General features: G+C 53.7%; 1 protein-coding gene and 2 long non-coding RNA genes across 10 annotated transcripts in view; 1 reads left to right on the top strand and 2 right to left on the bottom strand.

Annotated features, from left to right (window-relative positions):
- DNAJB12 (DnaJ heat shock protein family (Hsp40) member B12) lies at positions 1-17,961 on the bottom strand. 8 transcript variants are annotated; one of them, XM_072823529.1, is made up of 11 exons: positions 17,716-17,960; positions 9,234-9,405; positions 8,319-8,464; positions 6,767-6,952; positions 6,557-6,636; positions 5,396-5,505; positions 3,638-3,810; positions 3,027-3,124; positions 1,443-1,880; positions 1,262-1,326; positions 1-784 (listed from the first exon to the last, which is right to left on the bottom strand). In XM_072823529.1, the coding sequence occupies exons 1-9, from the start codon at positions 17,846-17,848 to the stop codon at positions 1,851-1,853; spliced, it is 1,128 nt and encodes a 375-aa protein (XP_072679630.1). In that variant the 5' UTR covers positions 17,849-17,960; the 3' UTR covers positions 1-784; positions 1,262-1,326; positions 1,443-1,850. The 8 variants fall into 8 exon arrangements, with proteins under 8 accessions (XP_072679630.1, XP_072679629.1, XP_072679628.1 ...); XM_072823528.1 differs by having other exon boundaries at positions 1-788; XM_072823527.1 differs by lacking the exon at positions 1,262-1,326.
- Positions 17,389-24,400, top strand: part of LOC140632001 (uncharacterized) — a 19,168-nt gene continuing 12,156 nt past the window's right edge. Inside the window, exon 1 of the long non-coding RNA XR_012029517.1 lies at positions 17,389-18,208. This is a non-coding gene — a long non-coding RNA (uncharacterized lncRNA). The remainder of the gene's footprint in view (positions 18,209-24,400) is intronic.
- Positions 19,883-24,400, bottom strand: part of LOC140632002 (uncharacterized) — a 5,537-nt gene continuing 1,019 nt past the window's right edge. Inside the window, exon 2 of the long non-coding RNA XR_012029518.1 lies at positions 19,883-20,610. This is a non-coding gene — a long non-coding RNA (uncharacterized lncRNA). The remainder of the gene's footprint in view (positions 20,611-24,400) is intronic.

The following is a 24,400-nucleotide window of genomic DNA, read 5'->3' on the forward strand; positions in this document are numbered from 1 at the left end:
TCACATAATAAACATATATTTATAGATGTACAATTTCAGAATTCTAATTCAAGAAATACAGCTTCTCGGGGGATCCTTTAGGATCTATGTTCTTATTGCACATGGGTCAGCCCACCTAAGGACATCTACCAAGACCAGATGGTAGGGATGGTGGGGGCAGAGCACCAGAGCCACCACGGGTGGGGCGCTCTCGCCCACGTCCAGCTCTTCTCATCTCTCTGGGCCGGGGTGGCTGCTGCATCACAGGGTAGGATCACGTTCAAAGATCACATCTGACATTTCTTTACCAAGCTTCCTTTCCCAGCAAGAATCTTATTCTTATTCGGGGGGGGGGGGGGGTGGATTATAAAAAAAAAAAAAAAAAAGAGCCAAGAGATACTCTGGGAGGATGGTTGTCACCTCCTGGCTGGCAGCTTGGGGAAGTAAGGCTTTGGAAGATGGCAGGCTCAGTGACACCCGCTGCCAGAGGAAAATTTGGGAGAAACGGTAATTCCAAAAGGCCCAGTAGAAACTGTGGGAATAAATAAAACCTCCCTCCCTTCCCCTGGCAGCAACTGCTGTTGTGAGAAAAAATCCTCACTTCCAGGTGAGTGTAAGAAAACCCTTCGCAAGGTGCAGCCTTTGTCCAAAGTGCAACAGAAGGCCGGGTGGCATCATGTCCACGGAGGGCGGAGACAGAGGTGCCCACGGGCCCCGACTTTCTTCAGGAGGCGGCTGCTGCCCCAGGGTCTTGGGCATCACCCGGCTGGCTCTTGGAGGAAGAACCGTCTGGAGTCCTTGGTGCCTGACTTGGGAAAAACCAGTGGCAACAACGTGGAGCTGTGCCCTGTGGCATCTATAAGGCAAAACCCACTTTGGGACTGAGGGGGGCAGGTGGCTGGGCAGCACTCGGGCCCCCTCCCTAACCTTGTCCTCTGTGGCGGGGTGTGCAGAAGGCTCCCGGGCTCTGGGACCCAGAGCCCACCTGAGCTGACCAGGGCTGCGGTGGGTGGTCTCACGCCGCGGGCGGCCCGGGGCCTCTACCACAACTGGATACTGACGGGGTGCCTGGCCCTAGGGGCACTTTCTCCCCTGAAAGTCGGCTCCCCTCCAGCTTCGTCAGAAACCTGGCACCTCTGAGTTCCCTACAGACTTAGGCTATCATGATTACCGCCGCCATCAAAAGCAGGCTGGGGTTGAGGGGAACGTTGAAAGCTACGACCCGACTTCCCTTCGGGCTGTCCGCTATGGCCAACGTCTAGCCTTTGAGGGACCAAGTTACCTTCCTCAGACAGGCCTCGTTTTCTAGAACAGGGAAGAAATCAGCTAAACAACTTAACCAAATCCCTGCAGAGTTTAAAAAGTAGACTATATATATATATATATATATCTTTATATATGCTATTTACATATAAATAGATATATATATATATATACACACATATCTATGCTCTATAAATTACATTCTATGGAGAGTTCTCGTTCCTCCTCCTCCCATCCTCGGCCAACGCCTCTGACGGGCTTCCGTGGAGGTGACTGGTGGTGGCTGGGGGGGGCGGGGGAGGAAGGCAGTTGGGCGCCCCCTCCCCCAGCCCTTTCCACAGACGTTGCTCCAAGTTTCACATTCTACTTCCGTTGCCATGGTTTCCGTATCCTAGGAGAGAGCCGAGTGGAGGCTGCCTCGGCCAGCCCGGCCAGCCCGGAGGAAGGGAAGCAGCCCCCGGCAGGTTTTCCTGTCCTAAGAGCTCTCGGCATTTACCGGGTGAGAGAGAGGGCAGCGGTGCGGCGTTCGGCCTCCAATTCCATTTTAATTTTTTTTCTTTTTATGTCTTTCCTTAAATATACAGTCCATCACCTTGGCTCAGTGCATGTCACCAAAAATTCTCCAGGGATTTCATGGTCTGGGGAGGAGAGTGAACAGTTAGCCGGGCAGTCGCGGCCCTGGGCCTCTAGCTCAGCCTACGCAACCCGGCCTCCCGGCTGCGTCCTGCCCGCCCCAGCCCCAGCCCCAGCCTGTCTCCCTCCTGCACTGCGTCGCCCCGGGGGCGCTGGCGGGCGGACCCTGGCCAAGGGGGCCACAGGCACAGGATGGATGGGCAGGTACCGACAGGAGAACTTGACCGGCTCTGCCTACGCGCCCCGGGCGGCCCAGTCTCTCCCGGTCGGCACGTCCTGAGAGCGGAGCTGTGACCCACACGCAGGGGTAGAGGCGGCGGGAGCCTGCTACCAGCGACCTGCACACCACCACCCCCTCCCCATCTGTGTTCAATCCTAAACTCATGACATCCGTTCTCTTCCTTGGACCACAGGTGAGATGCCCGGGCAGGCCCACGCAGTGGCTTCCAGGCTGCCAGGTACACTGGCACTTGACAGAGTCCCTGATTCCAGCAGAGGGCGAGTGGTCAGGGGACACCGCCTCTCCCGCTCCCAGGCCGCTGGCTCCCTCCCCGACCCACTGTGGGGCTGCCCTTCCAACCTTGTTCCTTTTCCTCCTGCCTAGAAGGGCCGAGAAGAGGATGGGACCTTGGCCTCCCTATTCTCACTTCCTGATGTCCGGTGGGGAGTGTGTGTGGGGGGGCTATCTTGGGACCAGTAATCCTTGGTGGCCTCAATAGCAGAGCACAGACACCAGTCTGTTGTACCTGGGGAAGGGCCGTGGTGACTCGGTGGCTGGATGAGACCAGGGAAGCACGCATGGCCCTCAGCAGTGGCCTTGAGTTGCCCCTTCTGCCTGGCTCTTGGGCACCCCACATTCCCAGGGCCAGGGGCTTGGGGGTGGCGTAGACAGTAGCACTGGAGGCCCGAAACAGACCTTGGTTTCTGAGCGCACCCTAGAGCTGCCCCAGCTCTGCAGGCTGGAGGTCAGGCTGGGGACAAGCAGTCTGTGCCGTCATCAACAGGCTGTTTCCCTCTCTCCCTCCCACCCTGCTCTGCCTTATGACCAGGGCCGGAGCTGCCAGGAGTTGCAGGGCAGAGGAGGCCCTGGCTCATACTTGGACCTCGGTGGCGTGGCCGGCCCAGGACTATCCATGCAGGGAGGCCTGCACCTCTGACAGTCGGCTACAGCTCGGGGTGCCCATCCGCTGTGCTTTGTGGTACATATCTGTGTCACCGAAGTAGCGGGCCCGGTACAGCAAGCCTTCCTCTGCAAAGCAATGGGGCAGAGTTAGGGTGCGCCTGGTATCTCCCACAGGCCACTGGAGCACCTGCCAGCCCGTGGGCGTGGGAGAAAGCCTGTCACAGGCCCTGGAGCTGGGGCAGAGCTGGCCTCCCTTCAGGAAAGACCCTGGACAGCAAAGTTTATGGTCCCAACTTGTGAGAGGGCAAGACCCTGCCATCCTGGCTTGACTGCCCTAGGGTCCCACAGATAGAGCTGGACGCCTGATCCCTAGGTGGCCAGGACACGTGCTCCAATCTGTCTCGACATACTCACCTCTGGCAGCCAGACTCAGGCTGATAGCAGTGATTTACGGGAACCTGGAGGAAACCTCCAGATGGCCCCAGGCTCCCAGCCCCAGGGAAGCAGGGTGGGGTCCCGCTTCTGACTGGGAGGTGGCTGGTACACAGCAGCACCAGGCGCTGGGCCCCACAAATCCCCGTGAGCAGGGCTCTCTCCTCCTGCTCTCAGGCTCTGTCCCCGCGACACCCACACACTCACTTTGCTGCTTCTCCTTCCAGCAGTTGTTTCGGAGGTTGGCGATATAATCGTCTTCCACGTTCCGTTCAACTGTTTTGAGGCTGGAGCCTGTGTACTCCTTAGAGAAGCTGTCTGCCACGTAGTAGACGACATTCAGGTGGTCAGTGATCCGCCTGTGGACATGGCCCACTGACCTGGCCAGAAACACATCAGGCACAAAGTGGGCACAGGTCCCCAGGTCCAGGGCGGCTCTAAGGATGACAGGTCCCCCCAACGGGAGGTACAGCACAGGCCACAGGAGGACTTGCTTCCTTTGCAACTAGAGCAGGAACTTGCACAACACCCAAAATGAGGGTCTGCAGGAACTGCAGGTGCCCCCCCCACGCCAGGTGGTGCAGACTACGGCCACCCCTTCCCAGGCCATCTGCTTACCACGCTGCCTGTGGGGAGAAGCCCCTTTGTGAGAGGCCCTGGTCGGCGCAGGAGGGGAGGCTGGGCTCTCTCTGCCTCCATGTCCGCATTCCTCCCCTAAGTCGATTGCTGCCCGGGGCCTGCCTGCCTACCCAGGAACCCCCAGTCTGGAGTTAAGAGGCTTAGGAACAACACAACAGAAGGACTCCAAGGAGTTGTGGCCTTCCAGCTCTTGGTCCCACCTTCCAGCTCCAACTACAGGCTCTGCAGGCTGTGGAAGAGCCTGGACACGCAGCACAGCAGACGGAAGGCAGTGCTGGGGGGTGGGGGGAGGAGCAGCCGCTACCTGCCCTCTGCTGCCTCCTCCAGCTGCACAGCAAAGGGCTGGCAACAGGCCAGAGAGCCCGGAGGCCAGTGTGGCTCCGGAAGCCCGACTCTGCCCCCTGCTGGCCGAGAGGAAGGCTGCCAGGCTCCCGGGGAAGGGCTGGGTGGTCTGGGGAGCAGAGAGCTCCCCCCAATAGGACCTGAGCGCCCGCTAGGGTATGCCAGGTGCTGGAAATATGTGAGGGGAGCTGATACCTTGAAAGGCGAAATAATTTGCCCTAGTTGCACACTACTGGCAGCTGAGACCATACATCCATTCAACAAATACTGTTGAGTATTTCTAACAAACCCGGTGTTGTTTAACAAAAAATTTTATTTATTTTAAAGTAATCTCTATACCCAAAGTGGGGCTTGAACTCAAGACCCTGAGATCAAGAGTTGCATGCTCCACTGAATGAGCCAGCCAGGTGCCCTGAGCCTGGCATTTTATGTATATTATTCAATGAATTTTCACAAGAAGATAGATGCCGTTATTCCCATTGCATAGATGGGGAACTCAAGCTCAGAGAAGTTGTGTAACTTGTCCCGGATCACACAGCTGCTTAGTTAATAGTTGAGCTGGGATGCAAAGCTACCTCTGCTTTGTCTGAGTCTAGAGCCTCTATTCTCTCCATGGCCTCTAGGCCCCCGACCAGAACTTAAGAGCAGAGGTTCTTACCTCAAGGTCAGCAGATAAGGTCACCCCCTCAAGGGGGTGGGGGAGTGGGCATGACGCCTGTGAAATTATGTGCAAAATTGTGTGCATGTGCAATGTTCAAGGGAAAAGATCTGCAGTTTTCATCGCATTTCTTTAGTGGACTGTGATCCTAAAAGATCAAGAACCTACGCTCAACAGGGAAAGCATATGTTCTTGATTCCAAGCCAGATATCTGAATTGTGATTAAGGACCCACAGGATAGGAAGGAAGGCCTCTGATGGGGGTTGAGAATCCCAAGGCCCTGTCCACCCACCACCCTAGCCCCGTCCCTAGCTGCAAGTACTCACGGCCTTGGGCTCAGGCTGTACGGGGGGCTGGAGACCATGAGCTGGCTGAGAGCCGACACGAGGATCAGGATGAGGATGGGCATCAGCTGAACAAACACCCCCAGCCCGCCCTGGAGGGAAGAGCCACTGGTCACCCAAGGCCAGCGTCAGCCACAATCACCCAGCTTCCCTGGCACGAAGGAGCCCGGGGCAGCAGGAGGCAGCTGCCACACAAATAGGCCATGATGCTACTCTCTCCTCCCCCCTCCCATGGGCCCCTCAAAATACAGAAACTCCTCCACCTGCCAGTTCCTCCAGATGAAAACAAAACGGCAACTGGTATTAAATACAGGAAGAGGATGCCATGTAGGCAGGTGTTTACTGTCAGAGAATAACAAAAACATGAGCAAAAGTGGCTGCCTCCAGGAGACTGGCAGGCAGGGCTGGAGGACTGTTTTCACTATATACCAATTTAAAAATAGCCAGTTAAAAAATTGTAAATAAAAACAAATTTGTGCACTGGGTGATAATTTGTGATTTAAAAAACTCTTCTGTATGTTCAATACACATACACACACGGTTTTAAACAAACGAATAAATAAAAACCTGAGGCCACGCTGACAGAGCAGAGGAGTATCCCTCTGCCTGCCACAATTTTAAATGCTCTGAAATCGTCCACAGAATTTTAATGTTGGTCAGTTAGCTGTTCTTTAACCTGTAGCATTCAAAATGCTTTTGAAGTACTGTCTGGTTATAGGTCTTGTATATATTTTCAAAGAGTACTGGAAAGAAACAAGAAGAGTCAACCTTTGTTATCCTTTACAATTCTTTCACTTCCCATTGCTTGGAAAATGTCAGTGTGGCCTTATGAACCAGTGGACCACAAAGGCCATTCTCACACAAACCTGTCTGTAGGTGGAGAAGCTTCTGCAGGACATTCCCTGACAGAGGCCACCAATTCCCCACTCCTTCTGGGCGGCACTGTGGAGTGTGGCTCCCTCTGGTGTCGCTCAGCTGAATGGCAAGGGGTTGCCCAATGATGGCTCCTTGACTGAGAATTGTGGGGACACTGCCCCCCACCCCAAGAATGGCCAGCTGGGGATGTCACTCCCCTTTCAGGCCCTGCACCCTGGGTGGGGCCTGGCGCCCTCCCCTGCTTTCCCCAGTGCCTTCCTCACTCACGTCACCCTGGTTCTCCCTGCGGTCCTGCCTTTGCTGGTAGGTATAGCGCATGCGGCCGTTGCTGTAGACGTGGACGTTACCTGGAGGTCAGAGGGACTGAGTCAGGGGGCGGGGCTGCCAGGGAAGGGAATGGCCGGCATCCAGTCTTCCACCATCACCTTCCCCCCCCCCCCGGGGGGGGCCTGGCTGTGGGGAGGGCAGGGTACTTACTAGACGGGAAGCCACCGCCAAAGAACATGTTGAAGAGGTCCTCCGGGGAGATGTCAGCCTCAAAGCCACGGTGGAAGTCCCCATGTCCATGGCCATGTCGGGCTGCCTGGCTCTTGTCATCACCAAACTGGTCATATTGCTTCCTTTTCTCTGGGTTACTAAGTACTGCATATGCTGTGCCAATGGCTAGAAAAGAGGTGTAAGTCAGCCAAGCTTGAAGACACAGGGCATGCAGGTGGAGGCTTCGGCAGCCAAGAGCTCCCTTCCTTCAGGTACTCAAGTGGTGCTTTAGGAAGTGGGAGTCCTTGGGGCCAGGGGGAGGTTTGGCTGTTGGGCCCATGTAGAGAGCGGGGCAGGCAGGAATACCTGAGGGGATCGAGGCAGTCTGGGCCGGGTGAAGGATTAACACTCAGGCTCCTGCTCTCCATCTCATGACGATGACCCACCCTTTTCTATACCCCAGGTCCTTTATGGGCTTTATCTTAGTTACTCCTCGAGCAATTGCCTGGAAGGGCCAAATCGCCAAGTTCTAGTCAAAACTTCTCCACATTCTGCCCCACAGAATGTAGTAGGGCCTGACGAGCCCTCTCCTCCCTGGTCCAGGTCTCAGCTGCTGTTCCTTGGCTTGGCTCCAGGGTCTCCTCATTAGAGCTCCCCAGGTAGGAGACCTGTGCTTCAAGGACCCAGCTCCAGGCCCTCCTCAGGCAGCTCACTCTCTCAGAGAAGTGGGTCAAAGCTGAATCTGCAACCTGCAACCCATGAGAATAAGGAGATCCCCCCCTCTTCTGGCCATTCTGACAAGGCCCCAGGGCTAGATCTGGCCTCTCTGTGCCTGTTGTGCAGGCTGCAGGCAGAAGCCGGGGCTGGAGCATCAGCCATGGCCACCTCGCCTACCTAGTCCTATTCACCTTCTCTGTCTGGGGCTGGCTGACAGGCAGCAGTGGGATGACGTCTGCAGGACCAACCCCAAGCAGCCTGCTACGGAGTAACTTGGGGGGGCCCAGGGACACGGCACCCCAGGTCGTAGAGGTCAGCACTGCCATCTGCTCCACCACAGGCTCCCTTCTTGGCTGTGGTCACCACCTCATGTGAGTGTGTGTTGTGTGTGAGTGTGTGTGTGTGGTACAGGACTGGCTGTGGCTGCTGGTGACCATGAGGCCACTGACCTGAGGCTACCTGGCCCCTCAGCACAGGGAAACTGCTACCCAGATCCCAAGATGGGGGCATGCATGCGAGTCAGGAGGCCTGCTTCCGGTCTACAATTACGTGACCTTGGAGAAGCGAGTGGTCCTCTCTTGCTCAGCTCCCCTCCTGTAATTCCTGGGGGATGTAGAGGAAGGGGAGGCGGGGGTGGTCTTATCTGAGCTCTGACAGACTCTGTAGGCTGGAGGTGACTGCTAGGACTTTCTTTCTAGGCGGCTGCTCCGGAGCCCAGGGGACTTGGGTCCAAGGCCACTTCCTGGAAAAGTTGTCTGGGACCCTTATTCCTTCTCAAGGGCAAGAGATAAAAAAAATATATATATTCTCCGGCAGGAAACGAAGGCTGGCTCACCTTTGAAAGCCTCAGTGGCCCCGGGCGCGTGGTTCTTGTCCGGGTGGAACTTGAGGGCCAGCTTGCGGTAGGCCTTCTTCAGGTCCTCGTCGGAGGCTCCTCTGCTCACCCCCAGGATCTCATAGTAATCTTTACACTGCTTGACCCTGGGGGAGGGGGTAGAGGGCCCAGGATCGTGAGGTGAGGGGGGGCGAGGGCCGTGCAGTGTGGGCGCACAGCTCTGAGCAGGCTCAGGCGGCCAGCAGGGCACGGCTGACGGCTCCTCTAGGTGAGCTGTCAGGCCTCAGGGATGGGGGAGCCTTGGAAAGCTCCATCTGGGATGGGGAGCTGGGTAGGGCCCAGTGGAAACACCTGGAATACATTTCGGATTTCAGAGGGGGGGCTGCTGTGTTTCAGGCCAGGAACCACTTCCCCCTGCTAACAGCATCCTCGCCAGAGGCCATCTCAGAAGGACAGAGGCCACCTCAGAAGGACGGTCAATGTCCGTGCAGAGCTGGCTCACGCCCTGGAGGGCTAATTGTCTCTTGGCTCCATTCTGTGCTCCACAGGCTCTGGTCTGAAAGGGTCTTTGTTAGGGGCGGGGGAGAGGCTGGAAGGGGAGCCCAAGCGCTATCTCTGATAAACAGGGCTGTGTAAAGAGGCTGGGCCTCGCCGGGCCAGCAGCAGAGGAAGCCAGCGGGGGAGTCAGCATTTCCAGCCTCTGCTGTGGGTTGTCTTGGCGGGAGGGGCCCGCACAGGCCCGATTCCCACACTGCATTCCCGGGCCTGGTGAGCCTGCCCGGCTGGACCTCCTCCATCCTCAGGACTCTCCCAGGGCCCACCCAGACTACAGGCAGAGTGAGTGGGGGACAGGCTGCAGGAAGCCTTCTCTGGATCTGAAAACTTCCCAACAGCACCAGGCTCCAGCCCCTCTACCTTTTCACTGCTGCTACTTGCTCTGCGGTGTAGCCTTTGGTGCTCTCTCCTCCTCCAGCTTCTCCGTTGGCCGAGGGGGCGTCGGTCCCACCAGCTTTCCTGTGGGTCGTGTCTGTGGGTGAGGGACGGTCACTGGCAGACTGTGGCTTCTGGTTGAGGGACTCGATCAGGGCTGTGCAAGGCAAGCAAAGCACTCAGGGCTCCTGCTCCAACAAGGCCACGGGCCATAGCCGAGGGGGCCGCCTGGTCCTGGGAGAGGCCAGGACTCCCCCCACCCCACCCCCACATCCCACCTGCCTCTTCTCCCAGCAAAGCCACTAGCTCCCTCCCTGACTTGGGCCTGGGCCAGAGTGGGGAAGTGGGGTGCCAGTGGGATAGTTGCCTGCTCCACAGGATCCACATGTCTTAGGAGTTGTCAGGGTATAGGTTAGTTTAAATCTTTTTTTCTTTTTAGGATTTTATGTATTTGAGAGAACTCAGAGGGAGAATGAAAAGCAGACTCCAAACCAATGCAGGGCTCGAACCACATTCAGTTTCTGGGCCAGGTGCTTACCCTGGGTTTCATTTCGTCCTCATACACCCCATCACCCATTACTGAGGTTCAGACAGATTTTTTTTTTTTTTATCAGCCAGGGCTGTACTGCTAGGAAGTGAGTGAGCTGAGATTTGAACCCAGGTCTTTCTAAATTGAACTCCTCTTCTCTATTTGGAACGACTGTGCTGGAAGGGGCTCCCCATGCCAGATGCCAGGATCCCCACATAGGACCCTGGGGTCATGACCTAAGCCGAAGGTAGACATTTAACCAACTGAGCCACCCAGGCACCCCTAAGGTTTTGTTTCAAAATAATCTCTACATCTAATGTAGGGCTCGAACTTACAACCCCTAGATCAAGAGTTGCACACTCTACCAACTTAGCCAGTCATGCGCCCCTGGATATGGGTTAATTTAAAACTCTGCATAAAAACATACATCAATCCTTCAGGTTTTAAAAATCCCAGAGTTGGGAACACCTGGGTGGCTCAGTGGTTGAGCGTCTGCCTTCGGCTCAGGGTGTGATCCCGGGCTCCAGGATCGAGTCCCACATCAGGCTCCCTGCATGGAGCCTGCTTCTCCCTCTGCCTGTGTCTCTGCCTCTCTCTCTGTGTCTCTCATGAGTAAATAAATAAATCTTATAATAAAATAAAATAAAAATCCCAGAGTATTGTGTTTAACAGCCTTTGTTAAGTGTTGAGATGGCCAAAGCACTCTGCCCATCTCAGTGGGGACCCCACTTAGCAGGACCATGTGTTTCAGCTGGGATTGGCAGGAAAGGCCTCCTGGCAGTTTTCACTTAGCTGTGAAGGGGAATGGAGGCAATGCGTCTGCCCCAGGGAGCGGGAGATGGTAGGAGACTCAGGATAAAGATCTTTTCCATTACTTGCTCTTCTTTACATTTTTCAAGTGGCTGCCCACGTCAAACACCCTACTTCAATGTTCAGAGTCTACACAGGACATTGGCTGTTACCCTCAGATAGCGTCCCAGTTACTCAAACCTAAGCCTGTGGTTCCTGCCAATCAGGAAGAGCCCAAATCTCTGGCAGAGGTTCCCTGTGTCCATTTATTCCAGGCGCAAAACCAGTTCTGGAAACCCTAGGTGTGCCTGGGGTACGGTGCCCTGGGAAGCCAGGCACCTGAACCACAGCAGGAACCCAGGACATTGTACTGAGGGAGGACAGCAGTGCCCCCGGCTGGTCCCTGGTTTCTTTCCAACACGCCAGGAGCCTGCTGGACTCAAGGCCCTGGATGGGTGGTGGACACCCTCTAAAGCAACATACCTGGGGCTCACACAGGAGGCCAGGAGCAGGGCTTGCTGGGAGCAGAACACGGAGACTCAAGTGGCACTGTGCCCTGAGCCACTGCTGTCCTAGGTGCAGCAAGTTCACGGGATCTCACTGGGAAAGGAGCGGACAATCAAGCTTGCCTTGCGTGAGGGAGGCAGAGGCCTCTGTAGCAAACCCGAAGAGTACGCGCTGGGAGGAGTGATCATAATGGGTGCTCACCATAGTTAGGCAGGCCTGGACACGGTGCTCCGTGTGTACTAGTTCACTTAATCCGGACAGTGGCCTGAGAGGGAGGTTTTACTACCACCATCCCCACGGTAAAAAAGAGGGCTGGATGTTTGATCCGCTGGCGCAGGGCTGCACAAGCTGGGCAGGCAGGACGTAACGCCTGGATGTCCACTATGCTATCCCGACTGCCTAAGTCTGGCATCTGGCATGGGGGACCCCTTCCAGCGCCGTCATTCCAAATAGAGAAGAGGAGTTCAATTTAGAAAGACCTGGGTTCAAATCTCAGCTCACTCATTTCCTAGCAGTTCAGCCCTGGCCGATAAAAAATATAAAATCTGTCTGAACCTCAGTAATGGGTGATGGGGTGTATGAGGATGAAACGAGACCCACAGGTGAGTACCTGGCACAGACACTGACAGAGTGAAAGTGCAAAATGAGTAGCTACTGATATTAGGACACACGCTGATGAACTGGCTGATGGGGAGGGGACCCGAGCAGGTGGGGCTTGCGAAGGCTAAGTAAGGGTCAGCCCTCAGCAGGCTCTGGACCCAAATGTCACCATGAGATTTCAGGCTGTCCCAGATGCCAGGCTCATGCCAGGCACTGAGGGAATGGTCAAAGAAGAAAACAAAAGATGAAGAGATGTTGATGAAGATGGGACAGAGGGAAGAGCTGGTTTGCTGGGTTTGGGAGCCTTTTATTTGATTGATTGATTGATTTTATTTTAAAGATTTTATTTGGGGCAGCTCGGGGGGCTCAGTGGTTTAGCTCCGCCTTCAGCCCAGGGCCTGATCCTGGAGTCCCGGGATCAAGTCCCACATCAGGCTCCCTGCATGGAGCCTGCTTCTCCCTCTGCCTGTGTCTCTGCATCTCTCTCTCTCTGCCTCTCATTAACAAATAAATAAAATCTTAAAAATAAATAGATAAAGATTTTATTTATTTATTTATTTGATAGAGAAAGAGAGAGAGCAAGAGCACAAGTAGGGGTAGTAGCAGAGGGAGAGGGAGAAGCAGGCTTCCCACTGAGCAGGGAGCCCGACTTGGGGCTCCATCCCAGGACCCCGGGATCATGACCTGAGCCGAAGGCAGACGCTTCATTGAGCCCTCCAGACGCCCTTTGGTGGGCTTTTAGAGGACTAGTTTATTTCAGTTTCTCTGGAAGCCTCAGTGGTCCAGGCTGAGCTGGACCCTTATACCCTAAGGACCATCCATTCAACTGCTACAGATACATTGGAGCATCAGCCAGGAGATGGGACGGACTCGCTCTAGTACTTCTCATGGAATATTCTGGAAGCTTCAGGGTAGTTACATGGAGTCAGCCACTCTAATTTCCTTACACTGCAGAACGGGAGCCCAAAGGGGAATGAATGTGGTCTGGGTCACGCAGAAGGTTTCTGCTTGAGTTGGCAAATCAAGATTTCTGGTTGCTGTCAAGTAGGTCTGTCTCATGGCCTGGACACCCCTCTGCCAGACCTGTGGGACGTGACTGTCTCATCCTGACTCACTGTTACGTCCCTCATGGCAAGTGGCTGGCAGGCAAATGTCACAAAAGAGTATGACACAGAACAGCTTAACTGGACTCTGGAGGGAGACAGACAAGGCTGGGTTCAAATCCTGCCCCTGCCCCCTTGCAGTAACACTGGCAGACATCTAAAAAGACGGGAACTTGGTGGAAGAAACGAGAGCTGCAGTGGGGGAGGTGGCAGCTGAAGCAGAGACGAGACCATCTCTAAGGCCAGAGCCACCAGCGGTGGCCCCTCCTCAAACCCAGACTGGAGGGTGAGAGTACCCGGGGTCAGAGCTGGCCCGGCCGCTTGCTAGCAAGGTCGTCTTGGACAAGTTGATTTAGCGTCTTCACATACAACTGTATCTCCCTCCAGAGCGCTGAAGGAGTAAGTAAGCAAATGCATATAAAGGACTTAGCCCAACACTCAGCAAATGTTAAGCGTCACCTGTTCCTGTTCGTTTCCAGGCCCTCTCTATGTACCTGTGGTGCTCTAAGGGAGTCAGGAAAGGAAGGCCCGCGGAGGGCAAGAGCCTCGGAGCAGAGCTGGACAGTCAGGCTCCTTTGCCAATCAGCCACGTACGGAACTCGTCAGTGAAGGCATGACCTCTGCCCTCACGGGGTGGCTTTGAGGCCCGGTGAATAAGATTCGGTGAATGGGACGGCTGAGTGCACAGTGTGCTCAGGAAGGCTGACGGACTGGACGACCCGCACGGACAGCCTGCCACCTCTCACTCCAACACCCTGAAAGCAGGATCCCCTGGCAACCAATCGTCCCTCCCCGACACACTGGCCTGTCCAGCTCGGGCCTTCCTGACGTCACCAGGACCCTGAGACAGCCTGAGCTGCAAGATCACCCAGGCTGACCCTCTCTCTGTGGCTGGGGAAACTGAGGATGTTCTCATCGGCCCCCTGAAAACCCTGGTGTTTTCCACCACTGTTGCTGAGCCTCAGGCAAAAGCAAAGCGCAGTGGGCTGCCAGGTGCTGGGCAGAAACTCCCAGACAGGGACGGACTGGCCCCACTAGCCCTGCCCTAGGACTTCCCCGCTTAGGCCCTGCTCCTACCCCACAGTGTAAGGGTCCGGCCCTCGGTCCCACCTCCTGCGGCACAAGTCTGAAATCCCCTCATAGCCTTTTCACTGTGAAGTCCCTCTCACCCTGACCTTTCCTGTCTGTCCCTCCACTTCACCTAGACCCATCTGCCTGTGCTCTCCATCCTGCCCTCTCATTTTTTGACTTGCCCGTCTCCCATGAGGCCTGACCGTGCTGCTCACCACCTCCCTGACACCCTCTCCATGGCCACCTGGCTGCTGCCCTCTCCTGGGATCGCCGCTTCTTGCTGTTGCTCCGTCTCACGGGTTGCTTGCTGCCCGGGTCTCTGCCTGTTGGCTAAGGACAGATGCCGCCCGGGGCAGTGCCTGCAGCGGTTCTGCACCTTCCCACGGTGACCCCAGCAAGCGCCCTCAAACCCACGATCCCAGACTTTCAGCTGGAACCTGGTTCTCTCCTGAGCTCCGGGCTAACAGCTCCTTCGGACACCCACGGCACCTCACGCTCTCCCCATCTCTTCCCGGTCACCATCCTCAACTCTGCTTTCTCCCTGGTCACACTGGGCTGGAGGGCTATGTCCCCATTTTTCCTCAGCACACATCTCTTACATAAGGTGTGGTGCCTCCTCTCCGATGACCTGACCCTCACCTGGAATGCCTTATCTCAGGCGCTCAGGGCTCCTGACCTACTCTCTGACTCCAGTCTCTCTTCCCTCTCATTAACCCTTCACGCTGTGCTCTTTTGAGAACAGCACCCTTATCTTATTCCTGCTATCAACATCTTCAATGGTCTTTTCACCATTTTCACTTTATTCACAGAATAAAGTGAATATCCTGGTCCGGCAGGAAGGGATTTCCACGATCTGGCCCCAGCCTACTTTCCAGCCTCAATCCTCTCTATACTCACATTCCACCGCCACAGCTGCCAAATCTTGCCACACCCCATCCTCTCCCCCAAACCTCCCATCCCCAGTCTGTCCTTCTCCAAGTCTGCTCCCTGCCTCCAAAGTGCAGTTCAAATGCTGCTTCCGTCTCCCTCCCTGAAGCTCTCCCTCACTGCGATCTACCCCGGTTTTTCAGTCCCTGCTAGGGCACTCACTAGACTGCTGGTAGTTCAGAGTTCAGAGCTGCATCCCCAGCACTCTGCTCCAGAGGCAGACCGTGAACCCATGGAGGGCAGGGGCTGGATCTCTCACGTCCATCCTTCATTCCCCCGGCATCTAACAGCGTGCTGAATTTTTCTTTGGCCGTGGTATTATTTTTTGCTATAACTCTGTCTCCTTCGCTAGACTGTAAGCTCCTTGAAGTGAAGGATCAAGTCTTACCAATCCTGCCACGCCACTTAGCACCAAGCAGAGGACTTTGCAAATAAAACAAACAAAAACGTCTGTTGCATTGAATGAGCACCTGGAATGAGCTCAAACCTCAAACGGCAAGTGTAAATAACTACCTAATATATATATATATACATACATATGTATGTATGTATTTGTGTGTGTGTGTGTGTGTATATATATATATATATATATATTTTTTTTTTTCCCCCCAAACCAAGATTTCTCTATCGCAGGCCTACATTAACCCCAGGTCCTTGTCAGCTCAGTACAGGGCTGCAGATGGTACAAGGTGAAGGTTACAGAGAGGCATGAGGCATACAGTCTTTCCAGAAGAGTGGGAATATGACAGTTATACAGGTGGCTACTTGGCCTGAGCAAATTCCATTTCTTAAGCCCCAGGAAGGACACTAGTCCAAGCCCCCAAACTGGCCCAGGAGGCTGCTGACAGGAAGACCTCCACAGACCATGCAGTTGCCATCTGCCGGCTCCTGAACCCCCAGAGGCATCAGAATCAGACAGGATTCTGAGACTGGTAGGGCCCCCACCCCATCATTCTCCTCTCACAGGGTGTGGTTTATTGCATAGGGAAGCTCCTTGAGAGGGTCACCTCAGGAATCCTGGCAAATACAGACTGAAATCCTTCCAAGAGAAGGCAAATAGGCCAAAGATCAACCTGTAGTCAGGAGGGAGGAAAACCTGAGTGTTCCAGGTGGCCTCTTCTGCCAGTGTTCCCCTTTCTCTCTCTCTTTTTAAGATTTTACTTATTCATGAGAAACAGAGAGAGAGAGAGAGAGAGGCAGAGACACAGGCAGAGGGAGAAGCAGGCTCCATGCAGGGACTCCATCCCAGGACCCCAGGATCACTTGGGGCAGGCGCTAAACTGCTGAGCCACACAGGGATCCCCACATTCCCCTTTCTCAATCCCACATATGGGCAAGGGAGGTTAGGAGGCTGACGGCTCCTTCATTTCATTCTTCTACTAAACGTTTATAGAGCCACAGAACTTTCTAATTTCTAGCTGTGTAATCCCTTGCCTCTGAAATATTTCCTCATCTATAGAACAAAGATAATGATCTTTGCTCTGCCTCCCTGGTAGGGCAGGCTCAAGTGAGTAGGCGCATTTGAAAGACCTTTCCTCTTTTTTTTTTTTTTTTTTTAAGATTTAAAATTTTTTTAAAAAGTAATCTCTACACCCAACTGTGGGGCTTGAATTTACAACCCGGAGGTCAAGAGTGGCATGCAGTAGGGACTGGTCCAGCCAGGCGCCCCTCCAAGGAGCTTTCTAAACTGAGAGGCCCTATGGTATGATTGTTACATTAGCTGCTCCAACCCTCTAATTTTCCAGATAAGGAAACCCAAGCTCAGGAAGATCACATGGTAGCAGTCAGAATAAGAACCCAGGTCTTCTGACCTCAGGTCTTACTACACACTATCTTGCTGGTATGAACCCTGTATTTTTTTTTTAAGATTTTATTTATTTATTAATGAGAGAGGGGGGGGGGGCAGAGACACAGGCAGAGGGAGAAACAGGCTCCATGCAGGGAGCCCGACATGGGACTCGATCCCGGGTCTCCAGGTTCAGGCCCTGGGCTGAAGGCGGCGCTAAACCGCTGAGCCACCCGGGCTGCCCATAATGGACTCTTTTTTAAAAAAGATTGTATTTATTTGAGAGACTGAAAGAGAGCGCAGGAGCGGGGAGGGGCGGGGGCGGGGGGGAGAAGCTGGCTCCCCGCCGAGCGCGGCTCGATCCCAGGACCCTGGGGCCGTGACCTGGGCTGCAGGCGGCCGCCCCTGGACCCCCCGTTCCTCCTCTCGGGCTTGTATTACGAAGAGCTTCCCTGAAGTCTTAGGTTAACGAAGAAGAGGGTTCCTGGGTGGCGTGAGAGGCGGAGTAGTCGCGACAACCTCCCGGGTCCCTCCCAGGTGGAGGCCCCGCACCTCGCAGCAGGTGCAGAGGGTCCAGGAGGGTCCAGGAGGGGCGGCGGCGGAAGGGCAGGCTCCAGTTTCGGGGGGGGGGGCGCTCCCCGGCCCGCGCCCCGAGACATGCCAGGGAGGGACGGCAGGAGGACGCCCTCCCGGGCCGTGCGGAGGCCAGAAGCCCCGCTTCCCGCCCCAGAAGCCATTCTCTCCGCCAGAGCAGTTCTGTTTATTTTGCTAAACTGTAACATTTCCCAGGCCGCCGACCGGCCCCGGGCCGCCGAATGGCCCCTTGGGAAAAGTAGTCCGACTCGGCTTCCAGGTTAAGTTCGCCCCCCCTCGCCCGCCGGCGCCCCTCGTCCTCGGGAACTCTGAATCGCACGGAGTCCCACAAACACCCCGAAACTTGAAGTCGCGGCCGCCCCTGTCATCAGGTGTCCCGCGTCCCGGAGAGGCGTGGGAATCAAAGACTACACCTCCCAGCGGCCCCCGCGCGTCTCAGTGCGCAGGCGTAGCCGCGCCTAGCTCCCCTCCCCCCTCCTCCAACTGCTCCCCTCGGTCCGTTCCCGTATTCCCCCCATCAGTTCTAATGTCCCCTCTGCCTCTCCGGCTCTTCACACTCACCGCGGACTCGCGGCGTCGGGTACAGCCGCTGCGCCTTCTCCAGGAAGCGGAGCGCCCGGTCGGGCTGGTTGCTCTGGATGGCCTTGAGGGCGATGCTAATACAGCGCTCGGCTTCATCCTTGTTGGATTCCATGGCGGAACCAGAGCGCGGAACCAGGGAGGGGGAGGCCGGGCGAGCGGAGGGCTGCGCCAGCCGCCGGCACGTCGCGGGGCAGGCGGGCGCAGGGTGATGACACAAACCCCCTCGCCCCTCCTTTCCCGAGATTTGAGCGAGAGTTGAGCGAGGGCGGAAGTGCTACCGTATGTCTCCTAAGAGGGGCGCGGCTAGGAGAGGTATTGCCGAGGGTGCGTGCCCAACCATCCTGGGTCATGCTGGGGCCCCTGAAGTGGACCATGTGCTTGCGCGTTCTTGGAAGTGACTCTGTGGCCTTGAGCCGAAGGTCATTTATCGATTTCGTCCAACAGGCATTTGCCAGGCTGGGTGTGCGCAGTGGTGAGCACCACGGAGCCCTGCCCTCATAGAACTTACGCTCTGGTTGGGGGGCGGGAGATGGAGATGCTCAGGTGGGGACAGGTGCTGTGAAGAAAATGAAGGGACTAGAGAGCGGGAGGTGCTATTTTAAGTAGGCTGATGAGAAAAATCTCTCAGAAGTTGGCATTCTAGGGATCCCTGGGTGGCGCAGCGGTTTGGCCCCTGCCTTTGGCCCAGGGCGCGATCCTGGAGACCCGGCATCGAATCCCACGTCGGGCTCCCGGTGCATGGAGCCTGCTTCTCCCTCTGCCTGTGTCTCTGCCTCTCTCTCTCTCTCTCTGTGACTATCATACATAAAATAAACTGAAACTTAAAAAAAAAAAAAAGTTGGCATTCTAAAAAAAGAAAAAAAAAGAAGTTGGCATTCTAACAGAAATCTGAATCCAGGACAAAGAGCGGGTATTCCAGATACGACTTTATTTATTTATTTTTCTTTTTTTTAAGATTTGATTTCCTTATTAGAGAGAGAGAGCGCACAAGCAGGGGAGCAGGGCAGAGGGACAAGAAGGTCCCCCACCTCCACCCCCGAGCAGGGAGGCTGATGGATGGGGGCTCCTTGCCGGGGCCCCAGGATCGTCACCCGAGCCAAAGGCGGTTGCTTAGCCGACTGAGCCACCCAGGCGCCGCCCTCCTCCCCCCCCCCCATGGGACCGTTTGCAGGGAGGGGTGGTCCAGGCTGGAGGAAGAGCTTGCAAAGGCTCTAGTCCTGGGAACTTTCTCGATGAGTTACTACTGGATCCCCCCCGGAGAAGCATGCGGGCTTACCCTGGAGAGCGGAATTGGCCACCGCTCCAGTGAAAGCCGCCCCGGCCGGGTTCCCGGCCCACGTCGCCAGCTCGGCTGGTCGGGTCTCAGCCCCTCTCTGGGGCTTTCCCGCAGGATGTGGGAAGAGGCCCCCTGCTCTAACCCAGGCGGGGATGAAGGGTAACTCGGATGATCAGGGCGACGGCGGCAGTGGTGAGTAGTCGTCGACCTCTAGATGTGGTTTTGCAGACACACGTCAGAATGAGTTTGTTCACTGCTGGATGGGATGTGGGACTGAGGAAGAGGGCTGTCGAGCCTGATTTCAGGCTTTGGGGCTGGGCAGTGAAGGAACAAAGCCCGCCTTTACTGCAGCAAGAGAAGCTGGGGGAAGCCGGAGAGGAGTTTGGTAGAGGGGATAGGAGATGTCTGGTTTAGGGCGTGTTAGGTTTGTGATGCCTTTACTTTTTTTTTTTTTTTTAAGATTTTATTTATTCATGAGAGACACACAGAGAGAGAAAGAGAGGCAGAGACACAGGCAGAGAGAGAAGCAGGATCCATGCAGGGAGCCTGATGCAGGACTCGATCCCAGGACCCCGGGGTCACACCCCAAGTCCAAGGCAGATGCTCAACCACTGAGCCACCCAGGTGGCTCATTTAGTCATTTAATTAATGATTTAATGATGAAATCACTTAATTGGGCAAGAGATTTTGGTAATGCAGGAGACAGGGGAGACAATTACAGGAGTAGGCGGGGGTAGGGCATCTGGGGCACAAGTGAGGGGACAGCTTTAGATAGCTGTATGGTCGACTCCAGATTTTCAGGAGGGAAGGCAGCGTGGCTCGGTATACTGCAGGCCAGCTGGTAAAATTGGAAGTGGGAACATAAGGAAGTTCTTTTCAAATAGCTTTTATTTTCTCAGTGTAATAAGAAACAGGACATCCTTGGCTCTACAGGCTCACTCCTTGGAAGTCTCTTCACCTCCAGCTTTCCTTTCCGTTCCCACAGTTCCCTTCTTAATGCAAACACTTACAGACCGACCGCCAGCTGGCCTGCCAGAGAATAGCCTGATGGCGGAGGCATCAGCCCCTCCTTTTTTTTTTTTTTTAAGATTTTATTTATTTATTCATGAGAGACCCAAAGAGAGAGGCAGAGACAGAGGCAGAGGGAGAAGCAGGCTCCATGCAGAGAGCCCGACGTGGGACTTGACCCTGGGACTCCAGGATCACACCCTGGGTGGAAGGCAGTCGCTCAACTGCTGAGCCACCTGGGCGTCACAGCCCTTCCCTAATAAGACAGCCCTACCCTTGGAGAAAAGATCTCCAAAGATTGACCGGTCCCTAACATATGTTAATGAATAAATACTAGGACACCCTTCATCTCGCCTTTGTGAGGTTTGTTGACCTAGGACTGCCAGGCCAATCGTCCCCTCTTCTGCTGAGTATCACGAAGTCTCCTCTTTCGTTTCCTGAGTATCACGGGGCCCCTCTTCTCCGGCCGACCACAGGTGCTTCACTTTGTGAAGGGGGCACTTGTGTAAAAGAAGGCCTGTAAGTTCATTGCATTAAGGGATTGGGCTGTGATTGCCCAGCCGCTGGCTGGCGAGCCCTCTTTTTCTTTCCTGCAACACATAAAAATGACAAAATGTTACTTAAATTTAGAGTCTGTGGTCAGTAATTTGGCTCGGTTGGCAGGGTCTGGAGCAGTCAGATGCTGAAGAGACAGGCTGAGTGTGTGTATGTCGTAGGGCTGCTCTGTGCCTTATTTTCTGCATTCTTCTCCTTCCTTCCTTTCTGCAGCTGAGCTGGGTCTCTGCATTGTTTCCATTCAGAAAGGCTTTGTTCTTTCAGAAGGGATTATAAACTGTCTGACTGCTGGCCTAACCAGCCTCCATGTCACGGCTCCCTACCTTTCTTGTAGATCTCAAACTGGGTGTATTGTTTTTCATCTGAGGCATTTTGACTCTCTATGGGTCCTTCTCAGTCCAAAGGCCAGGACGGGAGCCACACTTCTGCTCAGTTCAGGTTAGACATTATGGTCCTTGGTCTATCGGTTTTGTTTAAAAACGGAACTGGTAGGCCAGCTTGAAATTAGTTTCTCCTTGATAGTTCTTGAAATCAAGATGTCATGATTTTGATCCAAGGGAAAAATTGGAAAGGTCTCCCCTGACTAGCTGGGATCCTGGTATTTGTGGGAGGGTAAGGCTCAAAAAGAGTGGAAAAAAAAAAAAGTTCTTAATTGCCTCCACAGATACCCAGGAGAAGTCACTGGGGAAATCAATCCCCAAATGAATCTCAGCATCTCCCCATTTTGCTTCTAGAGCTGACACCATCCTTGTATTAGATGACCAGTAGCCTCTGTATTTCCCTCCTCTGGGGGCACCAAGAATTCACAGTCTGACCTTAATAAGCTTTAATCTCCTATTGTCTCCTCTCCATCTCTACTAAGACATTTCACCCCAACCCTATCTATCTGACTGTCCTCCTAAATTATCTTTCCCATTGGCCACACAAACCTGTTCTTCCAGGCTCAGCTTCAGCTCCATCTCTGCAAAGAGGTAGGATTAATTTAACAGGCAGATGTCTATATGGAAAGCCAGGCCCTGTGCAGAATTTGAGGGATTCAGAATGCACTATGTCTAAAGGACAGTGCCTGACCTCAGGGAACTCACAGTCCAGTAGAGGAGCTCGACAGTAAAAAGCGAGAGGACAGTGTGGCAAGTACAACAGTGGGATTGTGGGTAAGCTCCGGAGAAGGCTCAGAAGAGGGAGTTGCTAGTTGCGTGTGTGGGGTCTGAGATGACATCTGAGACAAGATCTGAGGCTGAGAAGGGGCCTCCTCCTTTGTGAGTCTGGCTCCCCCAACGACACTCACCTTCACTGCCGCCCACAGCAAGATGAAGATCTTTTTTTAATTAATTAATTAATTAATTAATTAATATATTTTTTAAGATGAAGATCTTGCCCTCATGTTCCCCATGACCTGAGCACAGGGCCTGATACCTAATATGGGCTCAAATTTGTGAAGAGAGTAAATGGATCTCAGAGACAGGTTTTTCTCTCTATAAATACTTTATTCAGAGTTTTCCTGAACTAGCTAGGGGGATACATTCCTGCCTAAAGCTTCAGGAGGAATTGCCAAATTAGTACCCCCCCACTCCCTGTCATTTGCTCTTTTGCTGGTTTCCCAGTGTCCCTTGCTGCCTCCAAATGTGGCTCACCAAACCTTTCTTTTTAGAGAGCTCCAGGCCCCCAAATCTCTCCCTGAGAAACTGCTCTTACTGATTAAACCATGGTATACAATGGAATACTGTGCAGCTATGGGAATGGCGGGGAGGCTTTCCAATGTATCCCTTAAAAAAATTTATGTATTTATATTTTTGAGAGTGAGAGAAGGCAGGTGGGAGCTGAGAGGGACAAGAAGACTCTGTGCCGACATGAGGCCCGATCCCACAACCCTGAGGCCATGGCCTGAGCTGAAACCGGAGAGTTGAACGCTCAACTGACTGAGCCACCCAGACACCCCTTTATGTCCTATAATGTTAGGGTTGACTTTGGAACCATGTGAACGTTCACCTATGGGAAAAGAAAGAAGAAAACCTGAGCCTCACACTGAAGATGGTGAAAATTTACCCACATGTGCATGACTGATAGGTGATTGAATATTCGAGTTTCAACAAATTACTGGTTGAATGAGTTCAAAAGTATTTCCCCATAGCATCTTTGGGGATCTCCACTGTGGTCCTTTGGCCTCTCTCTTATCCCTAGAGAAAAAGGAGCTCTTGACACCTAGGCAGGGCTGGAGTCTGGAAAGACGGCACCAGGCACTTGGGGTCCTTCCTACCAAACCTGTCACTGATAGATAACCCATAGATAACCCGCCAAGCACCGGTTCTTTGATTCAAAGTCCTTTCACTTCAATGGTCTTTACTCCTAACATCCCTTGGGGAAGCGACGGAGCTGGGGTTAGTATTTTACAGTTAGGAAACTGGTTCAGACTTATGTGTTTGTGATTAGTTGGCCTTGAAGCTCAGAGAACCCAGATTTTTAGGAGATTCCTACACCATATCTCCACCCTAGACCCCTTTCCTGGGTCCAGATTCTTTTTTTTTTTTTAATGTTAATGTTTCTTTTCTTTCTTTCTTTCTTTCTTTCTTTTTTTTTTTTTTTTTTTTTTTTAAGATTTATTAGAGAGGGAGAGAGGGAGGGCATGCAAGCACATGAGTAGGGGGAGGGGCAGAGGGAGAGAAATCTTCAAAGTAGACTCTTGGCTGAGTGTGGAGCCTAATGTGGACCTCGATCTCACGACCCCGAGATCATGACCTGAGCGGAAACCAAGAGTTCGACACTTAACTGACTGAGCCACCTAGGTGCCCCTAGGTCCATCCAGATCCTTCTATGTGACCACCCATCAGATATTTCTACCAGGATGTCTTATGCACCTGAGCATGTCAAAGATGCTGCCTCTTCCTCCAGCCACAGCTGGTTCTGTTTCCCAATCCCACTGAAGAGCACAACCATACACTGCGTTACCTAAACACAAATCTGGGTGTCAGTTGTGATTATTCCCTCTCCCTCACAATCCTCCAACTTACGTGACCCCACCCCCATCCCTCAGGGCTGACCTAGACATCTCCCAATTCTGTTAGTGACTCCAACTCTGCAGCCATTGCCCTAATCCAAGCTCCCTGCATCTGCTTACCATTATTATAGCAGTCTCAAACCTGGATCCCACTCCAATCCATCTGTGGCATTTCAGGCAGTCATCATTCCAAAATGCAAAGCTCATTACATCATCTTCTGGTTTAAAATCGTCAGTGGCTACTAATTATAATTAAGATAAAGTCCCAACTCCTTATTGGGTCTTACAGGATCTTACAGGATCTGGTTCTGTTTTCCCCCTCTCTCATATAAAGTCATCTGGGTTTGGTATTTTTTGTTATAAGTAGATTTTATTTTATTTTTTTAAAGATGTCAATTATTTGGGCAGCCCTGGTGGCTCAGCTGTTTAGTGCTGCCTTCGGCCCAGGGTACGATCCTCGAGACCTGGGATCGAGTCCCGTGTCGGGCTCCCTGCATGGAGCCTGCTTCTCCCTCTGCCTGTGTCTCTGCCTCTCTCTCTCTCTTTGTGTCTTTCATGAATAAATAAAATTAAAAAAAAAAGAAAGAAAAAAAGATTTCATTTATTTATTCATGAGAGACACAAAGAGGCAGAGACATAGGTAGAGGGAGAAGCAGGCTCTCTGTGGGGAGCCCGATGTGGGACTCAATCCCGGGACCCCGGGATGTGACCTGAGCCAAAGGCAGATGCTCAACCACTGAGTCACCCAGGTGCCCTCTTTTTTTCCAACTTCTTGAGGCAGATGCTTATTGTCAGCTCATCATCTATAAGTAAGTATGGAAGTTGTTAGG

The sequence above is a fragment of the Canis lupus genome, chromosome 4 (genome assembly GCF_048164855.1).
Source record: "Canis lupus baileyi chromosome 4, mCanLup2.hap1, whole genome shotgun sequence".
Taxonomy (NCBI): domain Eukaryota; kingdom Metazoa; phylum Chordata; class Mammalia; order Carnivora; family Canidae; genus Canis; species Canis lupus.